Source organism: Wyeomyia smithii, chromosome 2 (genome assembly GCF_029784165.1).
Source record: "Wyeomyia smithii strain HCP4-BCI-WySm-NY-G18 chromosome 2, ASM2978416v1, whole genome shotgun sequence".
In the NCBI taxonomy this organism is placed as follows: Eukaryota; Metazoa; Arthropoda; class Insecta; order Diptera; family Culicidae; genus Wyeomyia; species Wyeomyia smithii.
Genome location: NC_073695.1, coordinates 16,908,727 through 16,933,417, shown reverse-complemented (window position 1 = coordinate 16,933,417; position 24,691 = coordinate 16,908,727). Strand labels below are relative to the sequence as shown.

The 24,691-nt window shown below is 39.8% G+C and overlaps 1 protein-coding gene across 2 annotated transcripts in view; it reads left to right on the top strand.

Annotated features, from left to right (window-relative positions):
• The window catches only part of LOC129726146 (uncharacterized), an 80,579-nt gene that overhangs the window by 48,662 nt on the left and 7,226 nt on the right, over window positions 1–24,691 (top strand). For both annotated transcript variants that reach the window (XM_055682831.1, XM_055682830.1), the window contains exons 2-3: window positions 5,487–8,295; window positions 9,254–9,876. In XM_055682831.1, coding sequence (XP_055538806.1) covers window positions 5,977–8,295; window positions 9,254–9,876 — 2,942 coding nt within the window. In that variant the 5' untranslated portion in view covers window positions 5,487–5,976. The remainder of the gene's footprint in view (window positions 1–5,486; window positions 8,296–9,253; window positions 9,877–24,691) is intronic.

Genomic DNA, 24,691 nt, shown 5'->3' with positions numbered 1-24,691 from the left:
CTCACAGTTTCATAACACTTACGGCTGGTTGCCAAACCTCTTAGCTACCATTTTTCAATGCTAAAACTTATGTTGATGTGATCCCCATACCGATTACCAAACCAATACTAATTTTGCAAGTACATTCACCGTGCTCATTAAAGTTTCAAATCCCTCGTTTATCCACATTCGCGCGGGTTATCGGAATTATTCCGCCAAACAACGCTGTGGTGGCGGATCTCTGCTTTCATGGCAAAATCAATCTTACCGCTTCGCGGTATTCGAAGGTCTCCTGGCTGCTTCGCTCGTAATTATTTAGATGAGTTTAAATAGGCGCACAGGTCTTTTCACTCTTACCACATAAATTAATTTAATTTTTTCCTGCATGTGTCTGTGAGTGAACGTACGTAAGTACATTTGTCTATGAATAGCTCACCTGACTGGGTAATACGGTGGAACTAATTCGAAAAAGATATATCGCCTCTTTACACGTACACAAATGGGATCGCCTAGCTGCGACTTTGAGTTATCGCACACTACTCTTGCACTGACAGATTGGTAGAAAGTTTTTCTCTTTCCTCTTTTTTGTGCCTCCAATTCCATCCATTGGTGCTGGCAAAGATCGTTATTCATCATTGCCCGTTCTGCAGCGCAGCAGCGGCTTCTGCTGTTGTTTCACATCTCCACTGTGTTGCTGCGGTAGGTTTGCACCGACCGTCCGGGCAATTTGCGATGAAGGGTTCCTCTACGATCGGATGTAAGGTATTACGACAAGCCACAGGGCGAATGTGATCATTCAAATTTACTCAGCTGGAGCGAATGTTAGGATATTGTGATGCAATTAAGCTCAAGGACTTTGGTTCGGACGCTTTATACAGCTGATTTGGCAAGTCTATTTTTCTTGTTGTTTTAGTTTTAGTTTCAAGAATACACAGAAATTGTTTTGTCACACCAGGAAATATTAGTTCGACAATCGTACAAGCAATTTGGATTTCCGCAATGTGAACTGTATTATCGAACAATGAAAACGCCTCCCCATTGTTTGCATGCACTCACAAACTGCTTGTTTTATGCACTCAAATGTGATGAAGCGATCTGATAACAATCTGAGGAAAGAAAAACGACAAGCTGCGATTTTTCCAGTTTTGAACGTCTAGCTACGCTTCCTCTTGTGCGAATGGAGCGAATGTTGGGTCCACCCCAAAGTAAGGTTACCAAATTTAAAAACCTTTTAAGGTAAAAAAATGTTTAAAATTTTTTTTTTTTTTTTGCTAGATACCTACATAAATTGATATGAGAAGCCGGAAATCATGGTAAACCGCAAAAAATAAAGAGTTGCCTAATCACGCACAATGCATTAAAAACTTTTCCACACTTTTTGCTAGTATCTTCCATGATACCACTAGAAGCTCAAAGATGCCTGAAAAATTGAGAGAGTAACAAAATTAAAATAAAAACTCAAATCACTAGGTACTGCTATAATCGACCGATCGATTTATCCACCCCACATTCGTGGGAGGCCGGTTGGTGAGTTATGTGGTGGTTGTTGTTGTTGGATGAATAAATGGAATTGCCACTTAAGCAATACCGGACACGCATATTCATTTACTGTTTCACGACTCAAAAGAAAGCTACAGCACATCATGTGATTTCGCCGGATGACGCGTAAACGTAAAAATGCTGTGCGACGTACGATCGGCTAGCATTTCTCTTTGTTTTTGTTTCCCGTTTTTTCGGCTATTTTGTGTGGCTATTTATGATAATAAATGCGGACATCATCGGGTAATGATCGTATGGATTCTCCACTCGTGCGCTACAAATCGGAAGGTGGAATGGGGGATTGCATAACGCCTCTCAGAATGAGAAGTGTGCTACTCATCGCAGGCTAATTGCTGCATCATTCGCTATAACGTTTGTTTTTTTTTTATGTTTTTGGCTGTCGATAAGTGCCGTTTGGTTTGATTTCTGCTTTGGAAAACATTCGTCGTGGGAAGCATTTTGTTCTGATACATGTACCACCTGTACACGTCATTGGCCAAACGGAATGCGTGAATGGTTGGTGATGATATGTGTTACGTACCTTGGCCTACATTTCAGCTGACCAGTATTGGCATCGCGATGACAGCGACAGCGCATTCATGCGTTCGAAATATTTATAGTTTGTGTTGTACACGATAACGATTTCATCATATTGTTGGGTAAATCAGCTCTGCTATCCGTTAACGTCGGGGTTTTTGTGCGATTTATTATTCTGTTTTTTCTCTAGTGAAAATCTGTGTTTGAGTGATGTTTAAAGATCCGTGTGTTCGGAAAATTCATTGTTTTTTATTCAACTGATTCCCCGAAAACGTTATCCAAGTTAAATTTCCGGGCTACACAGCGAACCCTTCGCTCTACCCGATTGCTGCAACAAAACTATCATCGTACTATATTTGGATGTATGAATGATTTTGGAGCGCAAACGATATAAACAAAAAAGCTCCAGTTTTTTTACCTCTACTTATCTGTCAACAGGGGGAGCTAGGTAGCCTCAAGGTTACAGAGTCCGCTTTGGCAAACAAATGGTCATGAGTTCGAATTTTAATATAATCAAACCGTTCGGTGTCAAAGGGAGTTTTACGCATAGGTCTATTCTCAGTCTCTCCAGACAGTTAATATTGCCAATACTTCGCGGATACCTAAACGAATCACTGACCACAGTGATGAAAAGTACCTTCCTTTTCCGTTATAGTCGTTAGAAATGCAAGGTTAACTACGCAGTGATCGATCTTTACAAAGCGAAAGCTACTGAATTGAAGTACATTGAAGATGGTAAATTAACCTCAAATAGCCATCCAATTCCACTAGCCGAGATCCATCACGGAGGAGCAACTACGAAATGTGTGGTCGTACAAACTCAAGCTCTACTAAGCTGCCACTAGAACATATAAAAAAGCAATTTCCATGATGGATATTTGTGATGAAAATAAAACACAATATGTTCTCTTGTGAATAAAAACATAACCTTTTACGAATCATTTTAAAATCCTTTTTTTCTTGACAAGTAGGTTTACAATTTTCCTACAATTATATTCACTTAACTGCGGAAGCGATTACAATCTTTGATTAAAATAAAATCTAGAATATATGTAATAGTGTTGATATGTCACCCTTTGTGGCAGAACACACAATAAAAAATTCTGAATAAATTTTAGTAAATTCATCACGAAACATCCCCCCCTATTTAAAAAAACTTTTTACGAATTCACTACCTTATTAGCCTCGCTTGATTTTTCCACATTCGATTTTCACTTTTTCATTTCCCCCCCCCCTCTTTCTCCTCTGTCTTTCTCTCTATCTCCTCTCTCTCCTCTCTCTTTCATCTCTCTTTCTCTCTCTCTCCTCTCTCCTTCATCTCTCACTTCTCTTGTTCATCTCTCTCTCTTCTCTTTCTCTCTCTCCTCTCTCTTTCTCTCTCTCTCTCCTCTCTCTTTCTCTCTCCCCCTCTCTTCTCTCTTTCTCTCTCTCTCCTCTATTTCTCACTCTCCTCTTTCTTTCTTCCTTTCTATCCCCTCTATTTTCCTTTCTTTCCCCTCTCTCTTTCACTTTCTCCCCTCTCTCTTTCTCTCTCTGCCCTCTCTCTTTTCTCTCTTTCTCTTCTCTCTCTTTCTCTGCTCTCTCTCATTCTTTTCTCTCTTTTTCTCTTCCTTCTCTCTTTTTCTTTTCTCTTTCTCTTTTTTCTCTTCTCTCTTCTCTCTTTTCTCTTTCTTTCTCTTCTCTCTCTTTCGCACCTCTCCTTCTTTCTATTCTCTCTGTTTTTTCTCTTCTCTCTTTCTCTCCTCTCTCTTTCTATTCTCTCTCTCTTTCTCTCCTCTCTCTCTCTTTCTATTCTCTCTCCCTTTCTCTTATCTCTCTTTCTCTTCTCTCTCTTTCTCTTCTCTCTCTTTCTCTTCTCTCTCTTACTTTTCTCTCTATTTCTCTTCTCTCTTTTCTATCTTTTTCTCTTCTCTCTCTCTTTCTCTTCTCTTCCTTTTTCTTTTCTACTTCTCCTCTCTTTCTCTCTCTTCTCTTCCTCTCTCTTCTCTTTCTCTACTCTCTCTTTGCTTTTTTTCCTTTTCTTTGCACCTTCTTTTCTCTTTTTACTCCTTTCTTTTCACTTTCTGCTCTTTCTTTTCTTCTTCTTTTCCCTATTTTCTCTTTGTTTTCTCTTTCTTTTCTATTTCTTTCCCCCTTTTTCCGCTCTTTTTTCTCTTTTTTCTCTTTTCTCTCTCTCTTTTCTCTAGCTTTTCTTTTTCTTTTCTCTCTCTTTTATCTCTCTTTTTTCTCTCTCTTATCCCTCTCGCTTCCCGCATTTTGCTCTCTCTTCTCTCTTTCTGTTCTCTTTTTGCTCTTTCTTTTCTATGTCTTTTCTCTCTTCCACGACTTTTCCACCTCTTTTCCCTCTCTTTTCCCTCCCTCTTCCCGCTCTTTTCTCTCTCTCTTCTCTCTCTCTTCTCTTTCTCTCTCTCTCTTTTCTACGTCTTTTCTCTCGCTTTTCCATCTCCTTCTCTCACTTTCCTCTCTCGTTTCTCTTTCTTCTAACCTTGCCTGTGTTAAACCTTTTTTTATTTGTCTGAATCTGTACTGCCGCGTATAGCAAGTTCGTTTTATTTGCATTTTCACCAAAATTGAGTTGATAAGCGGAAATAGTAGCTAACTATTAGGGTGGGAAAAAGTGATCGATTTGCCAGAACCAAGTTTTTTTGGTTCCTTCTGGGGCTCCCAATAACCCTAAACTTACCGGAAGTCGATTGGTTTTGTCTCCGCCAAGCGCCATTGCATTTCAAATTTGTATGGAAATTTATATGGGAAAACCCACTTTTTTGCATTTACCTTTCTAGAGAGTTCAATAGTGATCTAATAATGCACTACATTATGTAAAAGTATAGTATTTTAGATGCCTAGTTAACTACTTTGCAGAAGGCACTGAAGAGCCAGGATGTCCCTGAGAAATGTAGACGAGTAATCTGCTTAAATTCAGATGTGACAGCTTCCTCCTGATGCCGATGTTAGTCAATCCTTGCAGGTGCAAGACCCTTATTTGTTCTCTGTTTGAATCCATTGCAATTTTCTTGAGAGCGGGACCGAAAACTGACTGTATTCATTCTGAATAAACAGTAAACACGCCACTCTTTCAAAACATGCTTAGATGTTTATGCTGTGACAGAAAATACAACGAGGGGCACTCGAATACGTGTATCACTTTTTTGTTATGAATTTCAAACAAACCTAATAAAAAATCTTTCGACTACCTGCGTTACTGCGAAACGGGTACTTATATTAAAAATACCACATGATTCCAATAAGCCATGAATTTGTAAGAGACAAACCTTAAGAATGATGTGCATTATTTGAGAGAGAGTACTTTGTATAAAACCATTATGTAGGAATGACATTCAAGTTCCAGTGCGTAACATTGCCAATTAATATTTCCACCAATCAATTATGTCACGATTAACAAATTTCTCAATTATCCCTTTCCCTTTCAGTGAGCGTCTCGCTTCAACCGGATCCACTTAGCGAGAGGAATAGCGGTAATTCGTTCCAATGAAGTCCTCGGAAGATGATCATCGACCATCGCGGCGAAAGAATCAGCTCGAACACACCGATTATCGGCATCGAAGCAGCCGCCAGCAGCAGCAGTAGTAGGATTATCTGTGCCTCTGTTTGCATCGTCATCATCGTTCGCATCCCGATCGTGGCCCCACAACGAAACACGAACACGACGAAGCGAAAGATTGCCATTAAACCAAAAAATTGTATAATAATAACTATATAAACCAACGAAAACTTGCGGAAGGAAGGAAACAATGATTTCAACATGAAATTGTTTCACAATAGAATCGTCAGCGAACAATAAATCGGAAACGAGAGGGAAAATTAATTTATTGAAAGCGAAATCGGGTCGCCCGATAGGAGAGTAACAATAAAAAATTAGCAATAATCTGCAAAGCGGAGAAAATTTGCAGCACACTTAAAATGTCATCCACACGAATTAGTTTAGCGATGCTCATGCATCGAGCGTACGTCTGCGGCCTGATAGGGCTGCTGGCGGTGTCGCAGCTCACCTACGTGACTAGTTGCAACTCAGAAGACTGCAGCGAAACTGTCGCCAGTAAATCGAAAAGATCGGCCATGCCGATACTGAACGACATCGGTGGTGCTGGGAGAAGCAAAGACTTTCTAATATTCGAAAACAATCAAGTCGATCAGGACGTCAAATCATTATCGTCGTCATCCTTGACTGCACAGACGAGGCAGCGAAGCGCGAAGGACCTACTGGATGATTCATTCCAATTCAACAAGAACATCGCGATGAATCTCACCGGTAAATCACCGAAAGCGCCACCATTTATCGTTGCTAATAACATCAACGGACGGCAGAACTCGAACCCGGATATTCAAGATATTATAACGGGGATCGTCAAGTTGCTGAATGGGAATGTAAATGTTCATGCCAATACTCAGCCCACTAGAAGACACTCGGCGACGAGAATCAACAACCGTGGCCCACCGAGAATATCCGAAGCTCAACCCGTTCCCAATGAGTACGAGATAGATCTTAACGTACCACCGACTTCTTCGAAACCACCGTACACATTTGAGCGGCCGGAAGCCCCAGTTAGACCGTTCCTCACGGGAGTGCCTCTTCCGGAACAGATCGTTCCTTCAATGCAGCAAACTTACCGTCCCGGATTCGTATCTCAAAATAGACCACCATGGCAAAGGCCCAAACCACGACCCCCGATCTCACCAAATCGCAGGCCAATGCCTCCTTATAAACCTTTCCCTACCCAAGTTGAGTATGGCAAACCAGATATGGAGTACAATCCTGTGACAGTAGCACCCAGTGAAAGCAATTCTATAAGTGAAACTACTGAGAAATTCTTCTTTGGAGAGGAAACCGATTCGGGGCCCAAAACAACGACTACCACAACTACCGTCGAAGAAATCCACGAAACAACTACCGACGCGATCGTGGAAGTTGAAGTAAAGAAACCGGTGAAGAAGGTTGATAAACATTACACTAAAAGTACCACAGTTTCAGAGGTGCGATACACAATCGAGACAGCGACCAGTACAAATACTGAAATCAATCCATCACCAACCTCGCCAATTCCGTTCCAAACCGAAGTGCCAAGTGTCTACGAGATAAACTCCATCGAGTATCTTCCTTCCGCAACGGAAACCACAGGAAGTTTCCTGCTGGAACCGTCAACCAGCGGTGCAGCTTCAACTGCACCCAAGGAGGTGATAACCCCAACGAAAACGCTATTAACAACTTCGATCTTAACTAGTTCCGCCACCACCACCAGTAAAACAACAAGTTCAATAACGACTTCATTTACAGTGGTAGAACACAGCAGTGAGGAAACAACGGTCAGTTCTGATACTCCAACGCCTTCATTAACAACAACGGCAACAACAACAACATCGTCAACCCACTCAACTACGGACTACCGATTCCATCCCCGTCCGGGTATCGTTCTCGACGACCCTGATTTCAAACCCGGTGGCAATCATCCAATGCGTACGCAAAACCTGTACGTCTCGAAACCGGAGATTCACTCATCCACCGGGGTGCAACTGCCCAACTACGGGGAAATATTCGACGTAACTTTATCCGCTATCCAAGGTCCGGCTGGTTCCGGTTCAAAGCAAACAGTCAAGCTGCCCAATCCCTACTATAATCGACCTCAAAATAACAATAACAACAACCAACAAGAGGCAAGCATCATCCTGACGGCCAGCGGAAGCGAAGGTTTCGTCTCGATCGATGGTAAGCGGTCGTACATCGATCTGTTTGGTGAATCAAAAACAGCCCCGCCAACATCAACTAGCGAGCAAATTAATCCAGCCAAAACACTAAGCCCCGGTATGACCGGCACGGGATACGCCGTAGCCGAAACGGAACCACCGGCATCGCAGTCACCGACCGATGCTACAGCACCCCATCCTCCGGTACCGTCCCAGCAATCGCCACCACATCGGGCGGTTCATCATCGACCCAAGTACCCGCTGCCACCGGTTCGAATCGACACCTGCATCGTGGGTGATGATACGACCTGCGACCAGGCGCAGAACGAACGCTGCAAGACCGAGAACGGTGTCTCAAGTTGCCACTGTCGACCCGGCTTTGCCAGACGGAAACATCGCGAACCCTGTCGGCGTATCGTCTCGCTGATGCTGTCGATGCGGGTGGACAAAATCTACGAGCGGCGTATCCAGTGGGACAATCTGCTGGCCAGCCGGGAAAGCGAACGCTTCCAGCAGCTCAGTTACGAAGCGGTGCGAGCGGTGAGTGATGGTGTTTTTTTTTAAATAGTTTTTCATTAACCGGAACCGAAGGTTTTGTGTTATTTTTTTAATTCTATTTATTTTGTGATACAATTTTACTTCGTCCTATACTTTTTTAGAAAATCTATGAGTACCTATAACCGATACAAATGAAGACGATGTATTGAAAGTATTTAATAGTTCCTTAACGGTGTTTCGAGTCTGAAAACTGTCAGCTATAAAATTATGCCTTGATGGTTTTGATTATGTTGGAGATATTGGCAGTTCTCTAACGAACTATTAATTTTTTTTTCGTTTTTAGTTTTATCAAACTAAATATAGGACTTCGTTTCTATCACAATTTGCAACAAATTAACTCCGACGATTCAAACGACTCGCACTTTCCCCGACAGTAACCAAGTCTACATTTTCGTGGAGAAATTACGCATGCTTTCTGATTACCATCGCAAACTATCGCTCGTTTCCAGCCAAAAACTGTATCGGGAGCCATAGTGGTAAAACCCCGCAACCGCATTTGCAAATGCGCTGCAGCCGGGCAAACTTTTACCCACAAGATTTGCGAAGAATTCAGCAGACTGGCCAATTGATCAAATTACCCGATTAAACGAGCTAACCTCGTATAGATCTGTTAGGCGCGAGATGCATGGCAATGAAGAAAGAGAGAGAGAAAAACAGAGAAAGGGAAATTCCGGTTGGTATCTGCTTAACCGGTACCAATCCGCCGCATGCAAGGCCTCAGAATTCGATACATTGTTGATTGCCATAATTACCACAAACGATAGGTGATCCATATTTCCGACGCCCGTTTCACTTGCCATCTGCGTTGCACTTGTTCCGTTTCGTTCGGTTTAAAGTTTAACGAAACGACTTTCACCCAGTAGCTTTGAAATATGAATTGTTAATTTACTTTTATTTACTATTTTTCTTTTTATTTTTCCCACCACCAACGCAAACACAGATGGATTCCGCCATGTCGATGACGCCATTTTCCGACGAGTTCATGGAGGCACGGGTAAACGGAATCTACACCACAAATCCAGCCTCACAGGGAATAAAAGGAGTGTTTGTGAATTACACGATCAGTCTGGACGAGAATGCGGAGACTCTGCGACCTCAGCTTAAATCCGACATCCAGCGGCACCTGCTTGGAGTGCTTCATCGGCGCAATAACAATATCGGTAACTCCGCCCTGTACGTGGACAGTCCGACCGGAGCCGTTTCGAGTGTGCAGGATGTGGATGAGTGCATTTCGGACGATCTAAACGATTGCGACGAGGAGGCCAGCTGTACCAACATGTTCGGCACGTTCCGGTGCGAGTGCGGTTACGGTTTTCGTGATCCCTGGGCGGACCAGCCGCAGCGATCGGGACGGGAATGTCTGTCCTGTCCGGACTCGTACTGCAACAACCGGGGCACTTGTATGTACGATAATTCCAACAACAAACAGATTTGCAGGTGCCTGGGAAGCTATTACGGTACGCAGTGCGAAATCGACGGCGAGGTGCTCGGTGTGGCTGTGGGAGCCTCGGTAGCTGCGGTGGTGATCATTGTACTGACGCTGATCTGTTTGATCATGTGGAGGTGAGTGTTATTGCTTCTTCTGTTTATAAAATTTTTATATCTGCTATAATCTGCTGTTTTAATTTATTATTCAAAATTTGAAAAACCAGGATAGAACCCCAATAGTAAATAAAACAAAACAAAAATCAAACTCCAAACTTCTAACCACACAGAATTATGCGATGAGATATCAAAACTTAGATCGTTTACATCATTAGATTTGCGGGAAAATAAAACTCGAAATTTATAACTAATAACTCAATATTCAACTCAATCCCATGCTCAAGGCGCGAAAATCTAGCAGTAGAGAATTAATGAGCTTAGAAACGTGAATAAAACACAAGTGGAAAATGAAATCAGAAATCAAAATATGGAACGAAAAGTAATAAAAAACTTCAGGAGTTAGATATCAAATAAGATTGCAGGATTTGGTAACAGCATAACACAGAATAAAAAATCATTGCTTAGGCCTCGTAACCCGAAGTTCTGTCCCTTAAGCAACCCTAAAAATATAAATACGTCATCAAAACAAAATTTCCATTTCCCAAAGTAGCAGTTTTTTCATGCTGGTGATAACCATGAGAGATTGAAATTCAAAGTCTAGAAAGCACACATTATTTTCAAGCTTCAAAAATGTTAATAAGAACTGAAAAATCATAAAACCCGGAAATAAAAAAAATGACTTCCGTAACGTAGTTGATCTAAATGACATTATTCCCTACGTTTCTGAAGCGTAACCAATAATCACTATCACTATGAATCAGAAAAATAAGCGGTAACATGTAGGTTTTTTTACATCGAATTTTTCGTTGATGTTCAATAGCATCTTGAAATATGTACTTGGAACTAGATTGCAGAAAACTATTGAGCAATGTCTAGTGCTAAATTACGAGAATAATACAGTGCGTCTTGAACTGTCCTACAGATCAGACGTTTTTTCGGTTGCTTGTGGGCTGGTCTTTGACTGCCTATAGCTTCAGAGTTTGTGTTTTGTCAGTGTGTCTTTTAAAGACTACCTGAAAGTTATTTCCCATCAGTCTTTCTCAAGACTACCTACTTTTAAATTTAACATTTGTTTTAACTTTTTTCGTATCACCTGAAATGGCTGGACGGAAAAAGAAACCTCGCATCGCTGCGGGGAGGAAAAGAGAGGCATCTCTTTCTGACACTTCGAGTGTCTGTAGTGACAATCCTTTTGATATTTTGCCTGAGCAAGAAGCTGGTGAAATGGAAGTTACCAATAATGAAACTATACAAAATATAAAATCTTTAAAAAAGGAGAAAGTTCCACCTATTGTGGTAACTATTTCTTCTGAATTTAATATATTCAAAAAGGAACTTTCAACGTTTGTTTCTGACGTTAAAGTTACCTATCAAATTGGCCGTAGAGGTGAATGCCGCTTATTAGCCGACTCAGTAAAGGGTCGTGATCGTCTTGTTCAGTATTTAACTGACAAGATGTACAAATTTTTTACATATGACACCAAGAACGCCAAGCCGTTCAAGGTTGCCTTGAAAGGTCTCACCAACGATCAAACCGTTGATGAGATCAAACTTACTTTAACAGAATTACTTGGCATAGCCCCTACCCAAGTAATTCTAATGAAACAAAAATCACGAGGCGAAAACAGTCAGAGAACTGGAATTTCCCTTGTTAATTATTTAATTCATTTTAACCGCAATGAGGTTAACAACTTAAAATTTTTTGAAAAAGCACATGCATTGTATAATGTGCGTGTAAAGTGGGAAATTTATAGGAAGTATGGCGGAGGTGAAAAGCATATCACCCAATGCCGTACTTGCCAACGTTATGGCCATGGTTCCAAATTCTGTAACATGGACCAAAAATGTCTTAATTGTGGAGACTCTTCTCACAAAAAGGACACATGTCCTGTGAAAGAGAGTAAAAATTTTCGCTGTGCGAATTGTAACGGCAACCATATGTCAAATTTTTATCAATGCCCAGTCCGTTTAGCAATTGTTAAGGCAAGCAAGGTAAACAAAATTCAATTTCTCAATTAAAACCAACTTCAAAACAAAATTCTCCAAGCGTACCAGTGACGCATAGTTTACCTACTCCTTTGCATACCCGTTTAACTTATGCACAGGTTACAGGTAGTTCGAACATTATACCGCCTAGTGTTGGTAGTTCGAAAGTTACCGTTAATATGGGTAAGCAAAACACGCTAGAAAATAATTGTACACCTATTACTCCAGCTAATATTGCTGCCGAAAATATTTTTTCTAATGTCAACTGCCTGGGGCCTATTACGGCAGGTAAACTTTCTTTTTTGCAACAGGCAATGTTCGATCTTATGAACGCCATGTTGCAGGCAAAATCAATGTTTGAAGCCATTCAAATAGGCACAAATTTTACTATTAAAATTGTTTCTAATTTAAAATTTAGCAATGATTTTAAATAAAACAATTAAAATATTAAATTGGAATGCTCGCTCATTGAAGGCCAATGAGAATGAGCTTTTTAATTTTTTAACAGTAAATAATGTGCATATTGCAATTATTACTGAAACATTTTTGAAACCTAACATAAAATTAAAATATGATCCCAATTACGTGGTTCATAGATATGATAGGATTCAGGGTTCCGGCGGTGGAGTTGCAATTGTTATTCATCGCCGAATCAAACATCGTGCTCTTCCCCATCTTGAGACGAAAGTTATTGAAACTTTGGGAATTGAAGTTCAAACTGAACTTGGGATTTTATTTATTGCCGCAGCATATTTACCATTTCAATGCACACGCGAGCACAAAAATTATTTTAAAGGTGATTTACAAAAACTCACCAGAAATCGTTCGAAATTTTTCATAATCGGCGATTTTAACGCTAAACATCGTTCATGGAATAATTCTCAAAGTAATTCCAATGGCAAAATTTTATTCAATGATTGTTCTTCAGGATACTATTCTATTTTGTCTCCGAATAGTCCTACATGCTTTTCTTCTGTAAGAAACCCTTCAACAATTGATTTGGTGCAGACAGATCAAAGTCATGCATGTAGTGATTTGATCACACATGCTGACTTTGATTCTGACCATCTTCCAATAACTTTTTCTTTATCACATGAATCAGTTTTAAACCCTATGAGCTCTGTTTTTAATTATAACAAGGCTAATTGGGAAAGATACAAAACTCATATTGAGAGAAATTTCAATAATGAGCTTGATTTGCAAAACGAAGTGAATATTGATTCCGCTTTGGAAGCATTAAAATGTGCAATTGTTGATGCCAGGAATTATTCTGTTCCAAAGGCTCAAGTGAAATTTGATTCATCAATAATTGACGAAAATCTTCAACTTCTAATTCGTTTGAAAAGTGTCCGCAGACGTCAATATCAACGTTCTCGTGACCCTGTTTTTAAAACAATTTATAAAGATTTACAGAAAGAGATTAAACATAGATTTACTCTTCTGAGAAATCAAAATTTTGAGACTAAAGTTGAAAAATTGAAACCATATTCAAAACCATTTTGGAAGCTGTCGAAGATTCTTAAGAAACCTTCAAAGCCTATTCCAGTTTTAAAAGATGGTGAACGTTTTCTTGTATCCAATGAACAAAAGGCTCAAAGACTTGCTCAGCAGTTTGAGAGTGTTCATAACTCAAATTTGAATTTTGTGAGTCCAATTGAAAATGAAGTCACACGTCAATTTGTTTAATTTCTTCCCAGAATTTTTTACCTGCAGAAATAATTGAAACTAACTTGAATGAGATTAAATCAATTATTAAAAATTTCAAAAATATGAAAGCACCTGGTGACGATGGAATCTTTAATATACTAATCAAACATCTCCCTGAGAGCACAATCGAATTTTTAGTAAAAATTTTCAATTGCTGCTTCAAAATTGCATATTTTCCCAAATTATGGAAAAATGCAAAAATTACTCCAATTTTAAAACCGGATAAGAACCCAGCAGAAGTTTCAAGTTATCGACCAATCAGTTTGCTTTCTTCACTAAGTAAAACTGTTTGAGAGAATTATTCTTAACAGAATGATGTCACACATCAACGAAAATTCAATTTTTGCAAATGAACAGTTTGGATTTCGCCATGGGCATTCCACAACTCATCAATTGCTCAGAGTTACTAATATGATACGAGCTAACAAATCTGAAGGGTATTCCACTGGAGCTGCTCTTTTAGACATAGAAAAAGCATTCGACAGTGTTTGGCATAAAGGTTTGATTGCGAAATTGCAAACTTTTAATTTTCCAATTTTCCTAATCAAAATTTTAAAAAATTATCTTACTGATCGAACTCTGCAGGTTGTCTATCAGAATTCAAAATCTGATAGATTTCCTGTCAGAGCAGGTGTACCTCAAGGTTCAGTCTTGGGTCCAGTCCTGTACAACATATTCACTTCAGATCTTCCTGATTTGCCTCCAGGATGCACAAAGTCATTGTTCTGCGATGACACAAGCATTTCCGTAAAAGGAAAAAGCCTTCGTGTCATATGCAGTCGATTACAGAAAAGTTCAGATATTTTTTCTTCCTACTTGCAAAAGTGGAAAATCTCTCCCAATGCTTCTAAAACTCAAATGATAATTTTTCCTCATAAGCCTAGGGCTTCTTTCCTCAAGCCAAACAATAATCACGTTGTCAAGATGAATGGGGTTATTTTAAGTTGGTCCGACAAGGTTAAGTACTTGGGACTAATTTATGATAAAAAACTTATTTTCAAAGAGCACATTGAGAGTATACAAGCCAAGTGCATCAAATATACGAGATGTTTATATCCTCTTATTAACAGGAATTCTAAACTTTGTTTAAAGAACAAACTTTTGATTTACAAACAAATTTTTAGACCAGCAATGCTTTATGCTGTACCGATCTGGTCAAGTTGCTGTTCAACAAGGAAGAAAACGCTCCAAAGGATTCAGAATAAAATTCTGAAAATGATTTTGAAGCGTCCTCCTTGGTTTGGTACACTCGAATTACATAGACTTACTGGTGTTGAACCATTAGAAGCTATGTCAAATAAAATTATTAACAATTTTCGACAAAAATCGTTGCAATCCTCAATTGCTACGATAAGCTCTCTTTATAGCCAATAAGTTAGCAATAAGGTTAGTTGTAAGTTTACTTCCCCTTTTCTGACAAGTAGGTTTAAATCCCTACGAATGATAAATCCTAATTGCGAAAGCAAACAAATCCTAACAATTAAAATTACAAATTTCTAACAGTGTTGAGAAGTCACCATTTGTGATTGGACACACATACTCATTATTTACTAATATTTATCATAAATACTTAAGCTACTAACAAATCCCCCCTTAAAAAAAAAAAAAAAAAAAAAAAAAAACGAGAATAATACACGTAAATAACATAATGCTGCTCAATAGGGTGGGGAATCGTTATATGGAAAAAACGAAACTTGATAGCAGAAAGCCAGAACCAAGTTTTTTTTTGTTCCATTTTGAGCCCCAAACAATCCTAAATTCATCGGAAGTCGATTGGTTTAGTCTCCGCTTGGCGCATAGCATTTCAAATTTATATGGTGACTAGCTGGCCCGGCAAACTTCGTCTCGCCTATTTTTGTGTTTAATTTAATAATTTTAAACATTGCAAATTCATTGATCCCTTGTGATTTGTTTATATCGTTTGAAATGATCGGTTTCATCGGAATGACAACAGTTCGACTTTTGGCTTTTGTACATCACCTCTATTCCGGAAATACCCATAATGAATGGTATTCAGTTATTTTCGTTGTTATCCAGAAACTGAAAGTGGTCATCTACGAATTCAAAATGATGTCCGGGTCCATGCTTGGCTTTTATACATCATTTCGATTATGGAAATATCCATATGTAGTAGTATTCGGTTATTTTCGGCTGTTTCTAAGAAACCGGAAGTCGCCATCTTGGATTTTAAAATGACATTTGGAGACAATTTCTGGCCTCTGAGCGTCATTCTGGTTAAAGTAATACCCATATTGGGTGGTATTTGGTCATTTTCGGTTGTGTTCCAGACACCGGACGTCGCTATTCTACAATTCAAAATGTTGTCTGAGCTCGATTTGTGGCTTCAGTGCATCATTACGATTTCGAAAATAACAATATTGGGTAGAATTTGGTCATTTTCCACTGTTTTCCATAAACCGGAAGAAACGGCAATTGAAATTTCTTGCAGAAATTTGCAGAAAATTAAATCATGGAACAAAACAACTTTAACGTAAGTTCATTTACGTCATTTATTTATTTATTCATTTATTTATTCAATAATTCATCCGACAACAGTCTTAATGAATATATATAAAGTATGTGGCTGGAAAAAGCCGCCTCGAAAGGCCACGAAGGAAACTTTCGAGCCGGCATAAAAACCCAGCATCTTTTAGGAATACAAGTGCAGTATAACATATATCATAAAATAAAATACATCAATGAACAATTCACAATACACAATAAGTTACTAAAAATTAAAATTTTCAAAGTATCGATTGAAGAGCAGAGCCATTTGGCGGATAGGCTCGTTCAGGCCGTAGTTTGTGCGATGCGCATTTGTATGCAATAAACGCTGGTCTCGTCGAGGTCGTAGAGGGCAATGCAACTGTAACATAGCCAAGATAGTTGGACAATTATACCGGCCTGTCAAAATATTGTGTGTCATTTTGGTAATTATTTCTCTGCGGCGCTGTTCGAGTGGTGTGATTCCAACCAGCGTTGTTAAACTCGCTCGCAAAAAGGATGCGATACTCCAAGTGGCGTTCTCGCCGCTACCAAAATCTCACACTAGATACTCCTGTCGTACTGTTTCTCGTTCTCTTTTACTTTTTTCTTTTCACACTACCGAGCGTTGATGCTTGCGAGTTTTCTCACACACACTTTCGCTCGTGTACTTTCCCACTCGCGAGTACCTCCCTTTCTCGCGAGCACAACCAGCGGAGGTGATTGTTAAGACCGTCAAGACGCATTATGACGATACGGAGTGACAAGGCACGACGAAGCGGGGTGGCAAAAAGAATATTTCGACGAGTAGGCAGGGATGCCACATATACAGATTTATCAGTACTTATACAGATTTTTTGTGTATTTTTCATACCGATATCTGTATATACAAATTACAGATTTTCTAGAAATAGTACAGAACTATACAGTTTTTTTTTGGTTTTCATGAAGTCGCGAAATTAATTTTTCGATATAGTTGAAAATCGAAAATGAACTCAAATGCTATTGAGCGTGTTGGAGTTTTCATTATATTTATATGTTACACGTAAACGTGTGCGTATATGAGTCAATGAACAAACTATGTTGCGTTTTTTTCTTCTAAGGGATATGTTGAGTAAATATGCAGATTTTTATATAGATTGAAATATCACCAAGGAGATTTCCTGAGATTCGAAATACAGATAAAAATGTGGCATCACTGCGAGTAGGTATTCCGATACCCTACACGTTCAAGCATGCGATTCTATATAGATTCATCACCCCACTTTCGGCTGTCGGTGCACGATGCAAAACTGCTTGGCATCAGTTCAGCGATTGACAAACCGCATGCGTGAGTCGGTGAACGAAGCATTTTCGTTTTCGGGCACATTTTTTCAAGCACTCCTAGTCAAGTACTCTTATTCGAGTACTCGCGTACTCGGCGTGAGTAAAAAGATAGAAGAGAATTTGCGAGCGGTTGTATGCTGGCTGCTGCTCTGGCAAGTGCGTGAATAATAAAGAGTGTCTCGAAGGTGTGTGTGCGAACGACTGGAGAAGCGTAGCACACATCTGATTCTCAAGCAGAAAGGAGTGGATATGTTATGCTTCTCGCTCGTTTAGCAACGCTGATTCCAACTAACAAGCATAGGCTTTCATAGGGTGGCAGGTGATCGGGATCTCTCCATGGTAGTGTGCGACAGATTCTTTTAATAAAGGTTTTCTGAACGCGCTCAATTCGCTGAATCCAGAACTCATAATGCGGGTTCCATATAGCGCACGCAGTTTCCAAAATTGAGCGAACCAAAGAGCAGTAAAGAGTCCGCAAGGTGCCATAATCAACGAACTCATTTCCGATTCTGAATATTAACCCAAGTTGACGATTAGCCTTAGAGATGATCGTCGAAAAATGCTGCCTGAAAGTTAATTGCGTGTCCAACAGAACACCCAAATCAGTGACAATATCGGTACGTTGTAAACAAGTATCAGCAATGTTATAGTTGAACAATAGCGGCTGCTTTTTGCGCTGGAAACTAATCACAGAACATTTCGGAATGCTTAGCATCATATAATTGCGTTGGCACCAGTCATTAAATAAGTCAATCAACGATTGAAGCCTAAGGCAATCTTCAACAGTCTCGATGAGTTTGAAATTTTTTGTATCATCCGCATACAGTAAACGTGTGCCAGGTGGTAAAACTTTCGTAACGTCATTTATGAACAGCGAAAAGAGTAGAGGCCCAAGAATGCTACCCTGGGGTACACCAGAATTGTTACTAAACCAGGCGGATTGCGAATTGCCCAACTTAACAGCGATCTTACGATTACGTAGGTACGAGTCTACCCATTCCACCATTCCAATTGAAGTTCCAAGCTTGTCGCATTTGGCACAAAGTAGTCCATGATCAACGCGATCGAAAGCAGCTTTCAGGTCCGTGTAGACAGCATCGATCTGAAGGCCCCGGTCCATACCGCGAAGGCAAAATGAAGTGAACTCTAGTAAATTGGTAGATACAGATCTACCAGGGAAAAACCCATGCTGTGCAGTAGAGATGTAGTTCTTCACGCTGAACATCAGATGATGATGCATAATAGTTTCGAAAACCTTGGAGCAGGCACACAAACATGAGATACCACGATAATTTTCGACATTTCGTTTGTCACCTTTTTTATATACCGGAAACATTAACGACTCTTTCTATTTACCGGGAAATTGACGTTTTAGCAAGGAAAGATTGAAAATAGCAGCTAGCGGTGACTCTAAACTTCCGGCACATTTTTTCAGGAGTACAGCAGGAATTCCATCTGGTCCAGGGGAGTAGGACTGTTTCAGATCGCAGATGGCTTTGGAAACCTCTCCGATTGTGATCTCGAAGACTTCGGCATTGAAAACGTCGCTCGGCACAGAGGCCATTGCCGCGGCAATGTCGTTAGGTGAAGCGTGCTCCTTGTTGAAAACACTAGCGAAGTGCTCGGCAAACAAATCGAATTTACTGTTGTTAGTAGACGCTTCACTATTCAGCAGGAACACACTAGATGGTAATCCTTCTTCCTTACGCTTCGAGTTAACAAACCTCCAGAAGCTTTTCGGATTTAAGCGTAGGCTGCGTTCCGTTTTACGCACAAACATCGTGTACAGACTTTTATTCAGCGTTTTGTATGATCGACTAGCAGAAGTGAACCGTGTCCGATTGATAGGGTTTCTATTTTTTTGATATGCACGCAAAGCTGACTTACGAAGGCGGTTAAGTTTAGTGAGATGTCTATTTCCCCAAATAGGCTTACGACGAGGACGAGCTTCGGGAATATGGCGATGTATAAGTTCAGACACGGCCTCAGCCAAATCTGTACTCCGGTTGATAAAAGTCCAGTCGATACCTCTCAATTCTGATTCGATAGCATCATAGTTTCCGCGCCGAAAATCAAAACTGGATGAATCAAATTGGTCTATGAATAGAGCCTCAACAGGTCTGTCGAAACTAACCATCAATGGTGGGTGATGTACGTCAATGTTACAGAGAGGGTCGGGTGCTGTAGTGACTGAACATGCTGGTAAAGCATGCGAGTTTACGAAAATTAAATCGAGAAACCTGCCATTCTGATTGCAAACAGGATTAATCTGGTGCATGCACTGAAAAGCCATACCGTCCAATAAATGGGTGCTACCTGCATTTACGGATGAGCGCAAAGCATCAACGAAAAGATAATTTCCATCTGTGTGAGTCGACCAGGATAAGCCGGCACGATTGTAGTCACCAAAAATAAGAACATCGTCGTTACTACAAGTAGAATTAACAGCTCTTTCCACTGAAGAAATATGCCGATCGATTGTCTCGACTTCATTCCGCAAATTAGGAGGAATGTAAATAGCGCCGATTACAACGTTCAGTTTATCAGTTTCAATCGTTACCCAGAGCTGCTCAAGCGAATCATCCATAGCTTGAATTAACAATGCCGATGCCAAAGATCGTCGCACAGCGATGAGAACTCCTCCACCCCTTGCTTTGGTACTATTCATCAAACATCGATCAGTCCGATACACGGTATAATCCATGCCGAATAATTGAGAAGAAGAAATATCTGAATCTAACCAGGTCTCAGTAAGAACGATGCAGTCGTAAAGCGAGCTGGAAGCTTCCAAAGCAAAATCTGCTACTTTGCTGCGTAGACCGTGCACGTTCTGATAGTAGCAGAGTAGAGATGAAAGAATAGTGTCGCACGGTGTATCGCATTGCTGCCGACCAAATCGCCTGCCGCTATTGTCCGAAAATAAAACAGTACTGGCTGTCTGCTGCTTGCCAACGTCGTCTAGTGGTAGAGTTTGCAGTCATGTTGATCAAAAGCGGATCTTCGTTAGAAAAAACATAGCAAGCTTTGCATTTCTACGTTTTGATGCATCTTTTGAAGTATTATCGATGCAGTAAACATGGGGTTTTTGAAAATTCAAGTTTCAGCTCAAATATTCCCGAATAGCTGCACCGCTCATATAATTTATTGTTGGCATTAGGCCAACGGGGAGTAGGAATAAGAACAGGCCGAGTTTGTGAATAACAATAAATGTGTATTAAAAACTTCCTGCAACCTAAAAATTTTAAATCAGTTTGATTTCAACCGTGAAAAGCTAAATCACTTACGTTTAGTGTTCTTAATGCTGCTTATCTATCCCTTTCATTCTGTTTTCCTTCTTGAAAATTTGTGCCCTGCAATTGAATATTAGGTTACTTCCTAAGTCTTCTCTATTTTCAATGATTTTACTTCTCGTAGACACAATGTACGCGTGACCTTTCACAAGGCACTGACTCGAGAGCACTCATATAACTGAAGGTTACAAGTGGAGCTGCATTATTCATAAGTAATTATTTAATCTTCTCGCAAATACATGTGGTAGTTTTTAAGGTTAGCCTAAGATATCGTATCAAAATTTAGCATATAATTCACACAATTTTAGATCAAACGTTGCATACCGAATAGTTTAGAGTTATGTAAGTTTGAATAGAAAATAATTTATTACTAATTTTATTGAGAGCCGCACGTCACACACAAATCGTGTTCTTCCTTTCTTCTACGATGAACAAGCGCTATTAGTGATGATCGGAAGCTGTGATGTTTCTCGCTGTCCAGCGGGTTTGTATGCATGGTTTTCTCGATATATTTTGGTATTTCCAATAATACGTATGTGCGGGTAAAATGGACAGCCCATGGTGGTGGGGAAAAAATTCTGTTAATTTCCATTGAAAAATCTAGATGCTTCGTGTTTATGTCAGAAAAACGTCAAGGTAAACTCGGACCGATGAACAGTTGACCGCGGCTAAACGAGCCGTTGAATACGGAATGTCCGTAAAAAATCTTCCGCCATTTCTCAGTTTCTTGCGGATAAGGTCATATATTGTTATTAATTCTACGACAACCGGTGAAAATTAAACTGTTGGTGAATGCATAAGTGTGTAACGTGCTATGGAACAATATTTTGCGATCTGTAAAGGGATAACTAATGTTCACGGCCAAGGTGTTCATCTTACCACCTCTCTATGTTCATTTTACCCACACGTGTCCATTTTACCCCCAAAAAACTGCTTTTGAAAATGCTCATGAAAACTACGAAAAATACTATATTTGAGTACTCCTTTTTTAATTTTTGTATCAACCATTAGTGGCTCAGTTAATGTGCGCTATCGATTCATAGTTGTATTGTTAAACTGTGGAGGAAATTTGAAAATTGCTTAGGGTGTCCATTTTATCACCCCTTCCCCTACGTTCAAGTTGTTTTGTTCCATGACTTTTGTTAGTTTCTGCAAATTTCTGCAAGAAATTTTAACTGCCGTGTGTGCAGAGCACATGGACAATTCAATTGGTGGTAATCGTGGGATGTGTTGGGAAACGGCAGAAAATCGAAAATTACTTGTCAAAAGGTAATTTTTTGGCAGGAAAAATAAAAACCAAATTATCATAAAATAAAGTCTGCTGTAACACATAAAAAATAAAGGTCTGGTGTTGTTTTAAAAGTTCAGTAAGAATATCAGAGGTATAGTGGTATAAAATAATGAATTTTAACGGCAAAAACTTTTTTTCAAACATCATTGAGCATAACTAGATAGCTCAGTAAGATTTAGAAATAGTTACTGGAAAACTTTGCCAAGATAAAAAATATTGATTTTTAGAGAAATTATTCTTTCTATCTCACTTGTAGGGGGATTCATCACGGATCTGTTAATGTCCAAAGAAGGGTCTTTTTTTACTTTTAAACTTTCCCAAAGACAGTATTGCTCTAAAATGTAACGTTTACGAGAACATGACTTTTGACCACCTTTTTTTTCATTTCTGGACCACAGCTAATCGCCATGGCGGACGAAAACATGCACGTAGGCATGTTTTTGAGTTTTTCCTTCGTTTCATTTATCAATCTTTGCTACAAAATTGTTGGAGTAGATCTTATGCTTCAGTTTTGCCAAGAAACTCTCGATGGGGCCAGCTAGGAGACGCTACAACTCGTCCAACGATTGCTTCGAGTAGTGGGCCGACGGCAGATCCAGCCAGTACACCGCGTTTTCGCCCTTACCGTATTTGTTGATCAATGACGCAACTTCCGGCAGGCACTTCTTCCTATAAATTTTCTCGTTCACGGCCAATCCGGAGCGAAAGAAGAGCGGCTTAGACATCCCCTTCTTCGCTGATTGTCAGCCACAGCAGCACATTCTTGGGGAACTTGGTGTGTAAAATGAAATTCTCCTCTGAGCTTACTTCCTTCGTGGAGGAAGTAAAATACGAAGTGTCCTGCCAGTCGTTGCCATGCATGTTCGCCAGGTAATTTTCACAGTTTGGCTGGGGCACCAACCCTCCGATCAAGCGATGTAGCCACTTTTCCCTCGGTCTTCGTTTTCAGCACCCTTTGGAGCTTTTTATCGCTCGGGGTCGTCAGACGTTCGGAACACGGTTTTCTTTCGATGCTTTGATTCTTGTCCAATAATACCAAGATATTGTAGATACTGAAACGATCGCACGATGTCTGTTTTTGACGCGGCGGGGTACCGTTCTTTGAACGCGTACATTTCTGAATGAAGTAGTTTCACTGTTTTTGCCATCTCGGTTAGAGTTCGAGTTAATTTTTTTTCTGCTGACTCATGGGTTACTACGAATAATGCTGCATGGGTTGACTTACAGCCGACCCTGGTCTCGAGGTACGATGCTGGCCTAACAAGCCAGTTGTCGTAGGTTCGGGTCTCAGCTCGGGAGAGACTGTTGTGTCAGTAAGATCCTAGCGCTAGCCCCGCAATTGGCCTATACACTAAATAGTCGACTGCAAAGTCTGTGTAGAAATAAACAGAAGGTCAAGTTTCGAATCGGAATGTAGCACCAAGGCTTTGCTTTACATCGTCAGCGGCGGCGTATGCTTCTGAATCGAAGCATCCTGCGAGGGTCGAAGTAGACCCGATTTCCAGCATGAATGCGTCGTTGGATCTACTTACTTGTGATGGTCACTAAAGCTCCCAAGTTTACGGACTCATCTACCACTTTGAGTCCATCGCCGTCTATGATCATTAGGGTGGCAGAGAAAAGAGTCATGTCGAATCTCTAAAACCGACCATGTACATTTTGTTTAGTGGTCCAAAAAAATTAGCTGTACAAAACTTCAGCTCTATCGAACATGATTTAGGGGTGCCTCAAAGCGCTCGAAGTTGTGATTTTTTGACCCTCGAAAATCTTCCAAAGGAGGAGTACATGAAATTAGGAAAAGCGAAACATTTTTCTCGATGCCAAATGTCTTAAAAATGTATAAAACGTCGAGACCTGGTGTTATCTCGAGAAAAACTTTTGACCGAAAACCGACCTTTTGGGACTTTAGAAATGGTTTCTTAAATGACTAACAACCCGTTCCATAAGTTTGAGTAATAATTTATTTTTCACTAGAGTGGTTCCAAACACAATTAAAATTTGATTTGAAGTGGTTTAGTAGAAAAAATGCTCATATTAATTTGCCAATATGACATCATATACTTGAGAAACCACTATGAAATTTTATGATATTTGGATAAAAAGAGAATTTTAACCTCTTAACCTCCGTTACACGCATTGTTATGTTTTGAACAAAACTCGTTGTAATTTTACATTTAAAAAATATTGCTAGTTTATGGCACGAGTAACGCAACGTTTATGACACGAGATTCCTACTATGATTGCTTTTTTCCATTCAATAACAATAAATTTCGTTTTGGGTGTTTTTGGAATCACCCTAGTAAAAATAAATGAACCACCCTAATGAAAATTAATTTGAGATACCAAATGAACATTCAAATAATTTACATCTGGTTTGGAACGAGCTGTGAGTCATTTTTTTTAAAATTATTCCATATTAAGCCTTCGTTGCTCAAAAAACAAATGTCCCAGGAGGTCAATTTTTGGTCAAAAATTTTTTTTCGAGATGACACCAGATGTCGAAGTTTTTGCGTTTAAGACATTTGGCATCGGAAAAAAAGTTTCGATTTTCCCAATTTCCTGTACTCCCCCCTAGGTAGTTTTTCGAAGGTCGAAAAATCACAACTCTGAGCGCTTTGAGGCACCCCTCAATCATGTCCGATCGAGCTGAAATTTGGCACAGATCATTTTTTTGGGCCAATGAACAAAATCGACATGGTCGGTTTTTGAAATTCGATGATGAAATTTTTTTCATACAAGCATTGCCACT